Consider the following 14297-nt stretch of genomic DNA (forward strand, 5'->3'; position numbering starts at 1 on the left):
CTCTCCACAGCTTCAAAGTGAAACTCTGTGAAGCCTCCTCATCTTTCTGCATCCTTTCCTAGCTTGTCAATTTGATTTTCTTCTAGTACTTTCCCACCTACCTAAAAAGTAACCCTCAGATTTCAGATAATCTAACCCTCCAGGGATCATTCTTGATATCTACCAATACATCTGTGAGTTCTGGGATATTTAGACTGGCAGAGAGCACCAGATGGCTAGAAACTAAAACAGCAAAAACTACTTAAACATTGTTAAACACGAAGTCCCAAGCACAAGGACTGGACTCAAGGATCCATCATAAGTAAATATTTGGGAATTTTCCAGTTGGGCTCTATCCATGCTGAATAAAGCCTAGGCCATACCCCTTATACTAACAAGGATAATAGTTCCCTAACGTAGTAGTTATTCAGGTAAGTCTGTTCTTCAGGTCCCAAAGCTTCCATCAGCTGTATTACTTCTTTCCCAAGGCAGATGAACACATGTTGAAGCAGGGTTTCTTCCTCTACATCTTGGGATCTTTTTACTCAGGGCTTTTCACTAGGAAGAGATGTGATGGGGCTACTATTTAGCCAAATGCCATTTGAGTGGTAAAAGAAGTATGGAGATGTTAGAAGCTTATGTTCTTCTGACACGTAAATTCCTGTCTTTCAGGGAGACAATGAGACTCAGTTGAAATAGTGGATTCAGTTCTTAGTTTCCTTTCCTTTACATAATTAAAAAAAAAAAACTCTTTTACAATCATACCTTCAACCAGCTAATCTAGATTTCATCTTTTGCTGAAATTCTTCTCCAGCCAACGCCGGACTTCTTGAAGGTTGTAGTAGAAGGGCCCCTTCCCTCCTAGATAAGCAATTTTCTGTCTCTGCACAATACACACACGTTCAAAGGCTACACCATAAGCTACATTGGCATTATTGTCCATGCGGTCAGCCACAACTCGGCACTGGGGCGGCAAGGAGAAATGCTCCAGAAGCTGGTGGGCTGCTGCACATCGGTCTTCTTGGTTCCGGTGCTTCTTCACTTCAAAAGACAAAGAAGAATCACCAGGCACTGCCCAACCATCTGAAGGATGAGCCTCATCAATGTAGACCAACAGGAAGTCAGCCACTGATGAGAACTCTTCCACCAGTTTGCTGAAGGCTGGCAGCTGGCTAGTAAAAGGAGGTCAAGTGGCTGAGCCAAAATTGACCACCAGTGGACGCTCAGGGCTGGCAAAGTCAAGAAGGTGGCACTCGCCTCCATCAACTATCTTCACCTGGGCACCATTTCTACTGTTGTCACCTCCTTCAGAATTAGAGACATGTACCACACTGGAATTGGGGGCATCTTCACCCAATTTCACCTGATGGTGAAAAAAAGAAAAAGGGAGAGAATACCATATGAAATGCATTGTCACTCCAATTCACTCTATACAAAACCAACCAGCTCTAATACAATGTGGGATTTCCTTCATAGGATATGATAAATATATATTGATTTGAGTAAAGAAGCATCATGGCTGGTAATGTAAAGAATGGCCCTAAAGAGTAAGTCTTTTTCATTCTGTATAGTCATTGAAGGTAATTATTTTCATCATTGAAGGCACCACATTCAAAGAACCATTGAAGGCACCACTCTTTTCATAATTATGTTGAGGCTGGTATTCTTTACTAGCTTAGTCCGCTGTCAATGCTGAGCACACATTATACAACAAATGATTAATTGACTTAATTTTAAAAGTTAAAAGTGAATGGTCTACTTTAAGTGAAATTGTCAGAGCTGTGGGGGTTAGGTACCTCTTTTTTGTATTCCCACTTCTGAATTCTAAAATACTCAGGAAAGACCTTTATATTCTTGCATGATGCTAATTTACTTAATCTCCACCAATGGACAATGATACCAATGGGCTCAATTCTTGGACAGAGCTAGAAATCTGAGGTCCACCATTTACTAGAAGGGCTACTCCCACTTCACCTCTTCAGTGCTTCAGTTTTTCCATCTGTAAAATGCTGATAATAATGCCTGTCTTCCTCAGACAGTTATAAGGGCTACAACATAAGAAAATGAGCTCTTGTATACTATAAATCATTGTGTGAGTATAGGTTCCATTATTAAATGCCACCCAAATATATGAAACAGCATATCATCTTTCTGGGAAACTCTATGTTTAAAAAAAAAAAAAAAAGACTATCCTCAGAAGTAATTTGATCTCTTCTCAGGATGATGTCCTTCCTAGAGGTTTCTTGAGCTACCACTTACTTTTGGGTTCCCATAACCCAAAAGTAATGGAAATGAGTTCATTTCCATTAAACAAATGAAATAGAAACATAGAATTATTCCAGAATTATTTTAATTCCTCATTTTTCATGGGTTTTCGTTTTGTTTTCCTGTTTTTATCTAGGAAATCACAAACCATTTACTTTTCTATCATACATTCTATTAACAAGCTCCTCTGAATTTTAAAATACTCAGGCAGGTATAAAAGAAGGTATAGAAGAAAATTGTTCCACATGCCCCTTTGCAAGTGGTTTAAATAGCTGAACACAGAATGAAGGAAAGTTTGCTGGCCTTTTGATCTGTAAATTGATAATAAAAAGCTTGCAACATAAAAGAACCAATTACTTCAGTTTGAATTAACACAATCGGATCTTCCCCTAGTATGGTTTAATCAAAGCCAATAACATTACGGACAACTTACGACAGCCCAGTTGATTTTTATACGCTATACTTAATATTACAAAACACTCCCAACTGGATCGACTTATTTCCCTCATATAAATACAGCCACATATAACACTGTTAGTAATTAAAGTCACTTAGAAGTAAATTGTTAAAGACTCAACAATCCAAACTGATGTAAAATACTCAAGGGCTTTCATTCAGAAGCTTCTATCTAATGTGAATGCATAACTCATTTTAACTGTAGAGAAAGAAGGAAAGAAGTTCTTTCTCTCCCTTCTGAAAAATCCTAGCAATGCAGATTTGAAACAATACTATTAGTTTTCTAAAAATCTTAAAATAACAATCTTCTTTCTTAGAAAAGGAAGCTGTTGGTATTATTTAAATAAGTACATTTGTTTTTAGTTACTATCAGGGAGAAAGTTACTTTGTTTATATTAATTTTCTTGGTTAATTTGCAAGTTACCCTAGATGGAGAAATCTTATAAACCACTTTCAGCTGGGTTATTTTATATGAGGTAAAATAACACCTCACACATCTCTGAGGTATGAAAATATGCTTAAAATTTAAAGATACACACTTTATAGGTATTATATATCTTTTAACCTACCTTCTCATTAGATTTTTCCCACTTAAACTATCAGTAACAGCTCTAGAAGGGCTGCTTTCAATGATACTGTGTTGTGTTCCTCAATATACTGTGATATAAAGATCTGAATGCATTCACTCTAAATCCATTAAATGCTGTAGTGACTTCTTGTGAAGTCAACAACCCATTCACAGAAGAAAAGTCATCTCTAGACTACAGACTTGTAGGTTCTTGGTAGGTGGAAACAACCATCTGGTTTTTGGAGTCATGTTAAAGACCTCTGATGCCCCTGACTCTCACCCAAGCAGAACTGCTGATTTTGCATTATTCCTGATTATTCAACTGAATAATCTCATCTGATGCTTCTGTCACAGGTGGCTCTCATATTACCTGTAGTTAATTTTCTTAGAAAATTAAAGCACCTTCTCCTTCCTCTTAGTGACAATGTCTATAGTTCAGCCACATAATTCTTTTCAAAGTACAGACTTAGAAAATTTCAAACAAGTACAATACCTTCACTCTCAAATTAAAAATTAGAAAAGTTACCAAATACATAATACTTTTGTGTGTGTGTGTGTGTGTGTGTGTGTGTGTGTAGTGCCGAGGGCAGCACTGGCATTTTATTAAGCTGGAAATTTTGTTGAATGAATTAGTAAATGAACGATAGCTATTATAATCCTAGGGGTCAGTGAAGAATTTTACACTTAATAATAACCTAGACCTGCAATGAACATAATTATGTTTGGGTGATGGATATGTTCACTGAGTCAGATAATTCAGAAATGTGAATCCTGGAGCCCTATTGTAGAGTTCTGCCATAATCAACAACGAATACTGTTGATCTGCTCTTGATTATCTTGGCTCCCAATGTATGAAATCAAAGAAACCAATTCTTTTTATTTTGCTCTGCAGCCATGGGACCCTACTGCAGATCGGAATGTCATAAACAGCGTGTTCATGAAGATGACTAGGTTAGAGAAAATGCATAGGTAAGACTAAAGATATTAATAAAACTACATGGGGAGAAAAAACCCCACACCCATTATTTGTAAGTCTCAGTGTGAGTAGACCAGTAGTCTACTTTTATAAACATCATATACTAATCATAAAATTTGTCCATCTTTGCTAAAACCTGCTGATGACACTTTAGCAACAATAAAGAAAAAAAACTTCAGAAATTAAAAAAAAAATGGAAGTTCACTTTAAACAAACAAAAATAAATCTTTTAAAAGGATATTACTGTCCTTTCTCAATTGCCATTTGAGACCAATATCATTTCTCATCTTCCCATTTGATCTCCGTGAAAATTAAATTCCTATTATGAACAGAGTTTCAAGTGGAGAATTTCTTGGTTTGCTCAGTTATATGCCCTGCTGAGATGGAATGGGAGAATCACCATTGTCTTCAATGATGGAAGATTCTTTGCTTTCCCCAGGAGCAAAGCATTCCTTGACAAAGAGCCAAAATGATGAAGAAAATAAAGTTGGTCCCATAATAACATTTAGGCTGCAGGAAAGAAGCTCAACAAAAACAAGTTATCCCCTGGTACTCTCAAACTTTGTTTTAATTTCCCACAGTGGCACAGAAAGTCTCCTGGCCACAAGTTACCTATCATCTTAATTTCTCCTTCTTAGAGGGTTTGTGTTTGGTTTTTGTCCTTAATGAGACATATTTGCCAAAGAGGCATTCAAAAGGCATTTTTTACTCTTGCGGAAGAGTAATTAGGTCGGTACCTCTTTCCCTGCCAGCATTAGCTGCTCTAAAGAGAACCCTGCCCAGTATTTAATGCCCAAACACAAGAAGCATCATTTCCACTAATTGGTCTTGAAGTTCCGATGTTCCCAAAGGGTCCCTTTATTTTCCAAGGATCAGAAAGGACATACGTAAAATGTAATATCGTCATCACTGACTTTATCTCTCTCATCTGCGCTATTACAGTTGTCCTTTCCTATGTTTGTGTAATCAACATCAACACAACACCAACAAGGGAGTAAATAAAGGGCTTCATTTTTATAACACATGACCTCTCCAGGCAGAATGCAAATGTTGTGATAGCCATATTTATAAATATGAACAAGAGGGTAAATATATGGCCTATAAATTTGATTCCTTTGATGATAGGATTCCTTTTACTGACAATGTTCAGTGCATGGGGAAAAGGATAATACTGCTTTAGCATGTGGACTCTGAAATGCAGGGCAAGGGGAAAAAAGAACCATTCATCAAGCAGAAGCTGGAAATAGAGCATATACTACTAACCTTGTTTTTTTTTTTTTTTTTCCTCTTTTCCACAGCCTTAGAAAGGCTTCTGGACAAAATATCACCTCATCTCATGATAGGAAGTAAGGCAAATGATAAAAATGGGGGTTGGGTGTGTGGCAGAACAATATTTACACATCCTTCTTGCTACACAAAAGCCCTAGGATGGCTTTATTAACCATCAAGAAATTTCAAATTCTTTGACATAATGACCAGGCTACATCAGTGTCCTTACAAACATGGCCAAACAATGATTAAACAGTAATTTACCCAGGTACGTTCCAACTGGCCAAATAAACCAGAGTTGAAGAATGAGCTACTGACTCTTTCCTCCAAGTTCAACTCCTCTCTGGTCCTTCTGTTTTCGGTGCATGCCTTGAAAATGCAGCTCTAAGCTGTATCATTTCCTAGTGTTTTATCCAAGTGATGGATAAACTCTGGCTGGGGCCTCCTTTGTGTTCTTTTGAGAATGTTTCTCTCTTAAGAGAGCTATTTTCCATTGTAGAAACTAGTGTCAAAAGGCTGGAGGTGAATGAAGAGGAGGAGGATGTTAGAGACCCTTTCAAAACCAAAATTATATGTTCAAATGAATATGTTTTCTGTATTTCTACCGCAATATTAACTGCATAGAAATTAAACTGCTTGTCAACATCTATACTGTGTGTTTACTTTTACACTTCATTTAGGTAGGAGCCCGGTTCCCAGACAGGGGAGTTTGCTTATTGGTTGCATTTTCGAGTCTTGGAGTGCTAGTACAAGGATGCAGTGTTAGATGCAATGACACAGATTAGGAAAACTTAAATAACAAACATCTGTTATTCACCTCTGTCCGTCACAAGTTTCCGTAGACTTTTTTTCCATCAAAACCCATGCATGGAACTCCCTATAACCAAGAGCAAATTATCTTTAAAGGTTCCACTCTGGAATTAATTTTAAATTCCATTCAACATTTTAATGAAGAAGGGTTGTTTTTATTTTGTTCTATTTTAATTTCTTTGTCGCCCCCTCCAGGAGCCAAATACAGGGATAACACTTTTACTGCACTTTCTCTAACTATCTCCCCAAATATCTGACCTTCAATGAGGGGAATTAGAAATGACATGCCTTGTGTATGGCAGGTGTGCAAACCCCTCCTCCCAGAAATCTCTGCTTCTGAGGGTGGCGGCCTTGAAATAACGTAAGTCGGCATTGTGAAATACCATGGTGCCACCTCACACAAAACTTCCTCCAGTGTGGCTCTGGAAATGGCCACACCCAAAGACAGCGTCACAGATGAAAACAGCAGTCAGGGAAGTCATTCAACTTATTTTAGAGATTCTGAGTGACCCTCAAATGCCACGACAGCTACCACCACCCTTGTCATACTTGGGAGACAGAGGAGACCTAAATTCAGTGCAAGCTGTGTTCACAACGTTTCTATTCATTGTACACCCAGTCCAGTCTTGTCTCTGGATATATGGGTTCCTGGTTTGCTCCTTCTCATGGTATCTATTATATAAATCATAAAAAGCAAACATAATAACATCAGCTATGAACTCGGTCACTAATCAAATCAATAGAAACAATACAGTAGAAGAATACATAAACCATATGCAAAAAAAAGAAAAAAAAAGAAAAATCACTTGTCCTTGTCAATTTCTTGGAATACAATTAACAAAATATTGCTACATAATGGAATGCTATATATCAGTGAAAAAATAAACAATCAAGTTTATTGAAGAGACATTTGTTTGTTTTTCCTTCTTTATTTCAATAAGCTGCTTGATAGGAAAAACAATGTCACTTAATATTTGTGGGTAACAGCACAGCCCCCATGTTTTATGTGAGATATCTATGTAAGCACATATTCATATATAAAATTCTCCTGAGAAGTGACTTTTCTTTTATAGGCAAATGTTAATTATCTTTCAAAAAAGTAAGAGTTTAATATGCTGAGTTCAAGCCATTGGCATCTCCATTTTGTCTTCCTAACACCTACAAAATACAGAGTAGATGAGGGAATTTCCTAATTCATAATGTGCCTGACATACTTGTGTGTTCTCCACCTTCTTCCAAATTCTTTACTCCCATGTCAAAACATAAAAAATTCACATTTAGTGATACATTTGTGGGAGTGAAATGGTCATCTCAGTATCTCCCTCCATCATCTCCCCTTTGCCCAACATGCATGTTATAATGGAGATTATATGATTAGAACTTTAAGCATTGTTTCATATCATCAAAAAGGAATTTTCACTTACTAACAAGAGCTCTTACTATTCTCTGGCCTTTAGGACAGATGCAGGTTGCTTTCAATAAGAAAGATGTGTGTTGTAGTAAACCTTCCTGAATTCTCAATGAATATTTCCTTCTTGAATATTTAATTTTCAGTGGAACAAACCTACTCTGGATTCTTTGTGACTAGAAGCTACTCCTTTTCCTTTCCTCATGTACAGATTTATTTTTCTAGGGTTGATTTATGGGGGAGTCTTCCCTTCCTCCTCTTTGATTCTGAGTTTTCATCCTGCTTCTGTGGTGCTGTTTGTCTACAATGTACCACTTCATTGCCTTCCATATGCCTCTCAAATTCCCTTCCCTGACATCTTGGACGAGGTCCCCCAGTACAGTTGGGGAAAACCAAGACTGTCTACTTTGACAGCAACTTTTGCCAAGTGAGTCCATTCTTAAGCCCAGAGATCAGCAGGAGTCACGTGGGCATAGGCAGAGGTGCCAACTGACAAAGGACCAGTGCCAAAATGCCCCCCGTTGGCCCTTGAGATCGGAGTTGAGGATGTCCTACCAACATCTCCAAGCAGCCAAAAGGCAAGTCTTAGAAACAAAGATCACCAGGTCTGGTTTTGAGAAGCAGCCCTGGGATGTGTGTTCCGCAGCTGAGTGAGGCCACTGCTCCGGTGCTCAAGGCATGTGTTGTAACAGTTTTGAGACTGTAATGAACCATAGACTTATCTGCTCTTTCTAGGACAACTTTTTTACTTTTGAGAAGGCAAATGTGGTTTCCCCGTACAAAGTCTGGATTTCTGACAGCTAGTTCACAGCTCTTTCTATTGCAAATTGATATCTAGTGACCCAGGACTCATTGCCTTATAACCACTTCAAAAGGGTTCAAATCAAATAAGCCATGGGGATGAAAAGTATAGCACAATATAGTCAATAAGTTTGTAATAACTTTGTATGGTGACAGATGGTAACCATATTTTTCATGGTGAACATTTCCTAATGTACATAATTGTCAAATCACCATGTTGTACACCTGTACATTGTATGTCAACTATCCTTCAAGTAAAACAACGTCCACCTAGAGGAGGACGCTGCACACAGGGCTGCTTTCGTTAACTCTTACCTCTACCAGAAACAAGGGGGCTTTTATGCCAAATCTTACCCGCCGTGACCATTTTGTTAAGGCTTGCTAACTCTGAGGGTTCTGAGGAGCATTTTCTTTTTTCCCTCGCTTTTCAGTGCCCAGCACTGAACTGTCTTTCCTAGCGCACCCCAGCCTCTCATCAAGCAAAACATCAAAATCCAAGTTTGTTACAAGAGCAGGTTAAATGCAGCGGTCTCCTCCCCTCCCCCAACATTTTCTGACTTTTCCCAAAGTTACTCATCGGGCACAAATACCCTCTCTTCCAAAATTGCAGCAAGACATTAATGGCTCTTATTAGAAAGCGTCTTTACTAGGTGGCACAGAGTCATAACAGCTTAATACCTGTCATCCCCAAATCCAACCTGTGTGACAGGTGTGGAAGGCACGGGTAGGGGCTCCCTTGAGCGTAACACCAGGAGCCTAGATAGCGCGCCAGGATCCCAGCCCGATGCTCCCCAGGGCCTGCGGTCCCTCGCTCGCCAGCCCCTGCCCCTGCTGACCGGGGGAGAAGCCCCTGTCGGGGCAGCTCACCTGCTTGTAGGCATCGAGGAGGAAGCTCTTCCAGATGCAGCGCATTCCCTCTGAGGTCAGCATGCGCCTCCACTCCCCGCGAGTGGACTTGGAGCGGCTCAGCAGCAGCACCACGTGCTTGAGGAGAATGACCGAGTCATAGAGTGCCAGGAAGAGGCAGTTGGAGAAAAAAACTGGCAGAATTTGCAGTGTGATCAGCAAGTCTACGCTGAGGATGCCCATCTTCTCTGCCTCCCAGTCAGTTCCCTTGTGCGCTCTGGTTCCCCTTCACCCTCTTATTTAAAAGGGGGGTGGTGATAGAGGGGGTGGGGGAGATAAAGGGGAAGGCCGGGGTGGGGGGAGAAGGAGAAAAACTAAATTAAAAGGAAGCCCAAGTTGTCTCCTCTTTCAAAGAAGCAGAAATGGCAAGACCAAGTCCAGTCTCTGCAGCCCAGCAGTTGGAGTGTGCCCATCAATTCATTCAATTCGGAGCTGCTGCCTTTTTTTTTTTTTTTCAGGATTTAAGATGTTAAAAAAACAAAAACAAAAAAAACCCCACAAAAAACAAAAAACAACCCACACACAAACTGGCGTCCCCGTCCCTAATCCAGTCACCCCTCTCAGAGTCGGTGACAGACAGGCAGCTCTACTTTCATTTCTAAGCACCTATGAGACTGTGGCAGAGATTGCAAAATTTTCTTTAGCTTTTCATTGTCTCTAATGTTCAGAAACGTAGCCCGTTTCTTTCTGGAGTTGCCAGAGTTTCAAAAATGTGCTTGAAGGGTAGTTTTTCCCCTTCTTTACTCCGTTTGACACACACTTTCTGTTCTCCTTCTCCCAGCCTGTCTCTCTCTCCCTTCCCCAGGAGCGACTGACTCTTCTCTTCCTCACTCGCTCTGCCTTTTCCTTCGTGCTATCTGTCTGTGGTGCAAAGTGCCTCTCTCTCTCTCTCTCTGCAGCCCAGTGAGTCTCCCTGAAGCCTTTTATACATTCCCTGGCTAATTGCTGCAATAGAGAAATGAAAGCCTAATCTTGGTAAAGATCTTGACGTCATTGAGAAAGAGGGCTTTACTTTGGCCAGAACTGCAGTGAATAGAAAAGCAAAACTCGACAACTTTTTTTTTTTTTAGGAGGGGGGGGGGGTAGAGGGACAGTGGAATTTTGCTTTGTGATTTAAAGAGAGGGAGAGAGAAAAAAAATTAATACCTTTGCCAGTTTTCAGGAAATACTTCCAGATTTTGGGAAAAGTAATTTAATGTAACGTGCAGATTGATAGGGAAACACTCTCTCCTCTGATTATTATTATTGTTATCGTTCATTTATGAGGGGTTTGGGAAGGAAAGGATTCTGGAAAGCAGGTAGATCAAGAGGAAGAGTCCTCATGGAAGGTCTTTGCTCTAGTTCTTGGAAGATGTATATGCTTACATTTGGTCTTTATACCTTTCTACTCTGACAGTCTCTCGTCAGGTTTGTGACCTAGGTTCTTTAAATATTTTTGAGTCATGATCTTATTTAAGAAAATTCAAAGTTCTGAGGTGGAAACTTTTAAACTCTTTGAGTACCATCACAGCATTTCTCTAAAGCTTCTTGCAGAAAATTAATACAAGTTTTCAATTTTACTGAAATTTCCAATGCAAAAAAAAAAAAAGAAGAAAAAAGAAAGAAAAATAAAAAAGAAAAAGAAAGAAAAATCTTCCACACAGACATAAAAGTAGTTAAGTGATCAGAACTCCTTTTTTTTTTGTTCCATTTTGCCTATATGCAGATTAAATTAAAACTTTTTGTCACATGGCATTAAAATGCCATAAGACTGAAAAATAAATTCTTTATGTGAGCTCTTTCAATTCTACTCTTCCCTGCTTCTGTTAACATAATCCCTAAGAGACCTGAAGCTTTAGGGACTCTTCCTATTTCCTTGCAAAAAAAAAAAAAAATTAAATTTGTACGTGGTTAGGAGAAGACTTTGAATCGGTTCAAGAGCCACAGTGAACATTGCTCACCTCTGCCATTAGTCTCCAGGAGCGATGGGTAGTTAGGCAGACAGTGCTTTGGCAGAATGCCATGACCCTTGCCTCATTCTAGTTTTCCTTCCTCTCTTACCTAACAGATCACCTTAGGAATTATGTTTTCATGGGAGAAGAAGTAGTAAGTACAGATCCTGGGATGGGGAAATCGAATTTAAATTGAGAATTAATTAGCTGACTTTTTTATATACATATTGCTCTCACTAAGCATGAGCTAAGCAGAAGATGCAAACCTGTGCGTCAGTACATTTCTATGTTTTGTCCCTGTGGTGAAAACCTGCAAGATCACAGAAATAATTTAAAAGCCTAAAGCAGGGGTCATGAATTGGTGGGCCAATGGGCCAAATTCTATACATATATGCATTTTATTTGATTGGCCTGGTGCTTTTTGCCTTTAAAAAAATAATACAGTGAGAATGCTTTTAATTTTCATGAGACCAGGGATTCCTGTCTGCTTTCTCTACTGCTGTCTTCCACCAGTTAGAACCATTCCTGGAACAGAGTAAATTCAAGGTGGATGAACTGAATGGACCAATGGGCAGGGTATGCACTACTCCACACTAGGGGGCACCATTCACATTCAATATGATATGACTGTGGTGTCCCAGAATTGTACACCTGGCTGGCCTTGGATGTGACCCTCCCCATGGACACAACCCTAGCCATTCCCTATTGTCTTAAAAAAAACCTGATACCTTCATCTTTCTCATTGGTTTAGCCCATTATGAATCTTGGATTTACATTCCATGGACTAAATTTTGAGGCAAGATTTCAGAGCTTAGAGGAATGAATATGAGCCACATAGAAAAACAGTTTTCCTGTGACTAGTGTACATTGTTAGGAAAAGAATATTATTCATATACATTATATACATTTACTCCATTCATTCTCTCAATCTTCTCAATATCCTTATTGAAGGGGGGAAAAAAAAGAGAAGGAGGTGATAACATGGTATTTTAACTAGTGTAGATGGGAAAGCTAAAGTGCCAGATGAAGTCCCACTCCACCATGACAGAAGGTGTGGAGTCAGTAAATGACACTTCCACTCACTGCTCAAGCCTTAAAATCTCACCCCTTCTCAGACATTCACTTTGACCCATTTGAATGAAAGCAGTGCTCATTTAAGGCAGAGGCTTTAGCAGCCATACACCAATTTTTCCTCACTTGTCATTTGCTTTCAAGGAGAAAGGTATGATTAGAAATGGCAAGCCGGGGCGCCTGGGTGGCGCAGTCGGTTAAGCGTCCGACTTTAGCCAGGTCACGATCTCGCGGTCCGGGAGTTCGAGCCCCGAGTCAGGCTCTGGGCTGATGGCTCAGAGCCTGGAGCCTGTTTCCGATTCTGTGTCTCCCTCTCTCTCTGCCCCTCCCCTGTTCATGCTCTGTCTCTCTCTGTCCCAAAAATAAATAAACGTTGAAAAAAAAATTTAAAAAAAAAAAAAAAAAAAAAAAGAAATGGCAAGCCAAGGAGGGGGATTGGTAGAAAATCAGAAAAACACTTTCTTTTTAAATGCAAAGTTCAAGGCACATCCAAAGTACAAATGATTATAAATCAGAATGACTTTTTCTTTTTTACTTTCCTTTCTCTTCCTCTCTTCCTTCCTTCCTTCCAAAGTCAGATGTATGCGAGGATTGTTTGGTTTTTTTCAATGGAAGAACAAATAGACACATAGCCAATCTGATTGTATCATTTTTAAGATTTCATCCATCATTTTTTAAATGAATGAATAAATGAATCACAAAACTGAGAGCCATTCATTTACCTGTTATACAATCTGTACATTCTAGAAATTATATTTCTCCAAAGATATTTTTTACACATGGTTTGCTTGTTCTAATTATTAATAGTTATTCATCACTTTAATTTTCAAGTCATTTTATATCTATGAAGTAACAAAAATAATGCATATGGTGACAGAGTATCATATAGATGCCCCATCATATAGATGAGGGAAAGTGGATTCAGAAGGCCGTAGAATCAAAGCTGATGTTAGGATATTTTCCCCAACACTGAACCTCACTTTTTTCTTACATAACTATTTTGTGGGTCCTGGTCATACTCTGAAAATTGAAACCCTTGCCAAAAGTGGTTGTGCTAAATTATTTTACCTTCTAAATTGCAAAGGATATCTGGGATTTCACATCTGTTTAATATTGCCCCAATTCAAGCTCCTGGTTTGGATTTCATATGGTCATTTCAAAGGTTTAGATATCTTCTTGGCCATGTAAGCTTTCTTAGCAATCAACATTGTAATGAGCTAACTGCAAACCAATGTGTGGCATGTTGGTTCAATTTCCCCATACAATGTTGTGCACAGGTTTTAAATTCTAAACAGAGGCAGCCTGGGGCAAAATGCTTTGGGTTTTTTAGTAAGTGTAGAACCACTATAAAATTGTTTAATTGTTTTTTCTTTCCAGAGTAAGAGAGCATCATATCAACCACTGCTTCCTTCTGGTTGGAAAAAATAAGAATATGAGTGGTAAATGTTCCTTTGGTCTGCTTTTTGACTCAAATTGAGACTGAGAGCATGAAGTTGAATAACTTGAGAGCAGACTTGGAAATTTCAGGGATAGAAGCTATCACTGCTATCACTGCTATCACATTATTGTTCTATGAATGAGCCAAAGAGCATCCAAAGAATTCTGTCAAGTTAATAACTCATGCTGTGGATTTTTAAGAAGTCTTATTTCATAGAATTTTATTCCTTCTAAAATTCAAACAATTTGTTAAATATAGTTTAAAAATGGAGTTTGATTATTCCTTTATTAAAATCTTGTCAGATAAATAGATTATAAATCAAAAAATGCCTAGTCAGGACAGGTATGTTTATTTGAGGTTTGGGAATATGATTGCCATACACACCACCCCCTTCTTATCAGAGAAGGAAACCAGAAACT

General features: G+C 38.9%; 1 protein-coding gene across 1 annotated transcript; it reads right to left on the reverse strand.

The window, feature by feature from the left end:
- Nucleotides 1-746: 746 nt before the first annotated feature.
- Nucleotides 747-9648, reverse strand: DIO2 (iodothyronine deiodinase 2). Its single transcript, XM_030320354.1, is given in 3 exon segments — nucleotides 747-769; nucleotides 772-1342; nucleotides 9400-9648. Coding segments are annotated over 3 exon segments (816 nt in total). The 5' UTR covers nucleotides 9622-9648.
- Between the last annotated feature and the right edge of the window lie 4649 nt (nucleotides 9649-14297).

Source organism: Lynx canadensis, chromosome B3, assembly GCF_007474595.2.
Source record: "Lynx canadensis isolate LIC74 chromosome B3, mLynCan4.pri.v2, whole genome shotgun sequence".
Classification (NCBI taxonomy): Eukaryota; Metazoa; Chordata; class Mammalia; order Carnivora; family Felidae; genus Lynx; species Lynx canadensis.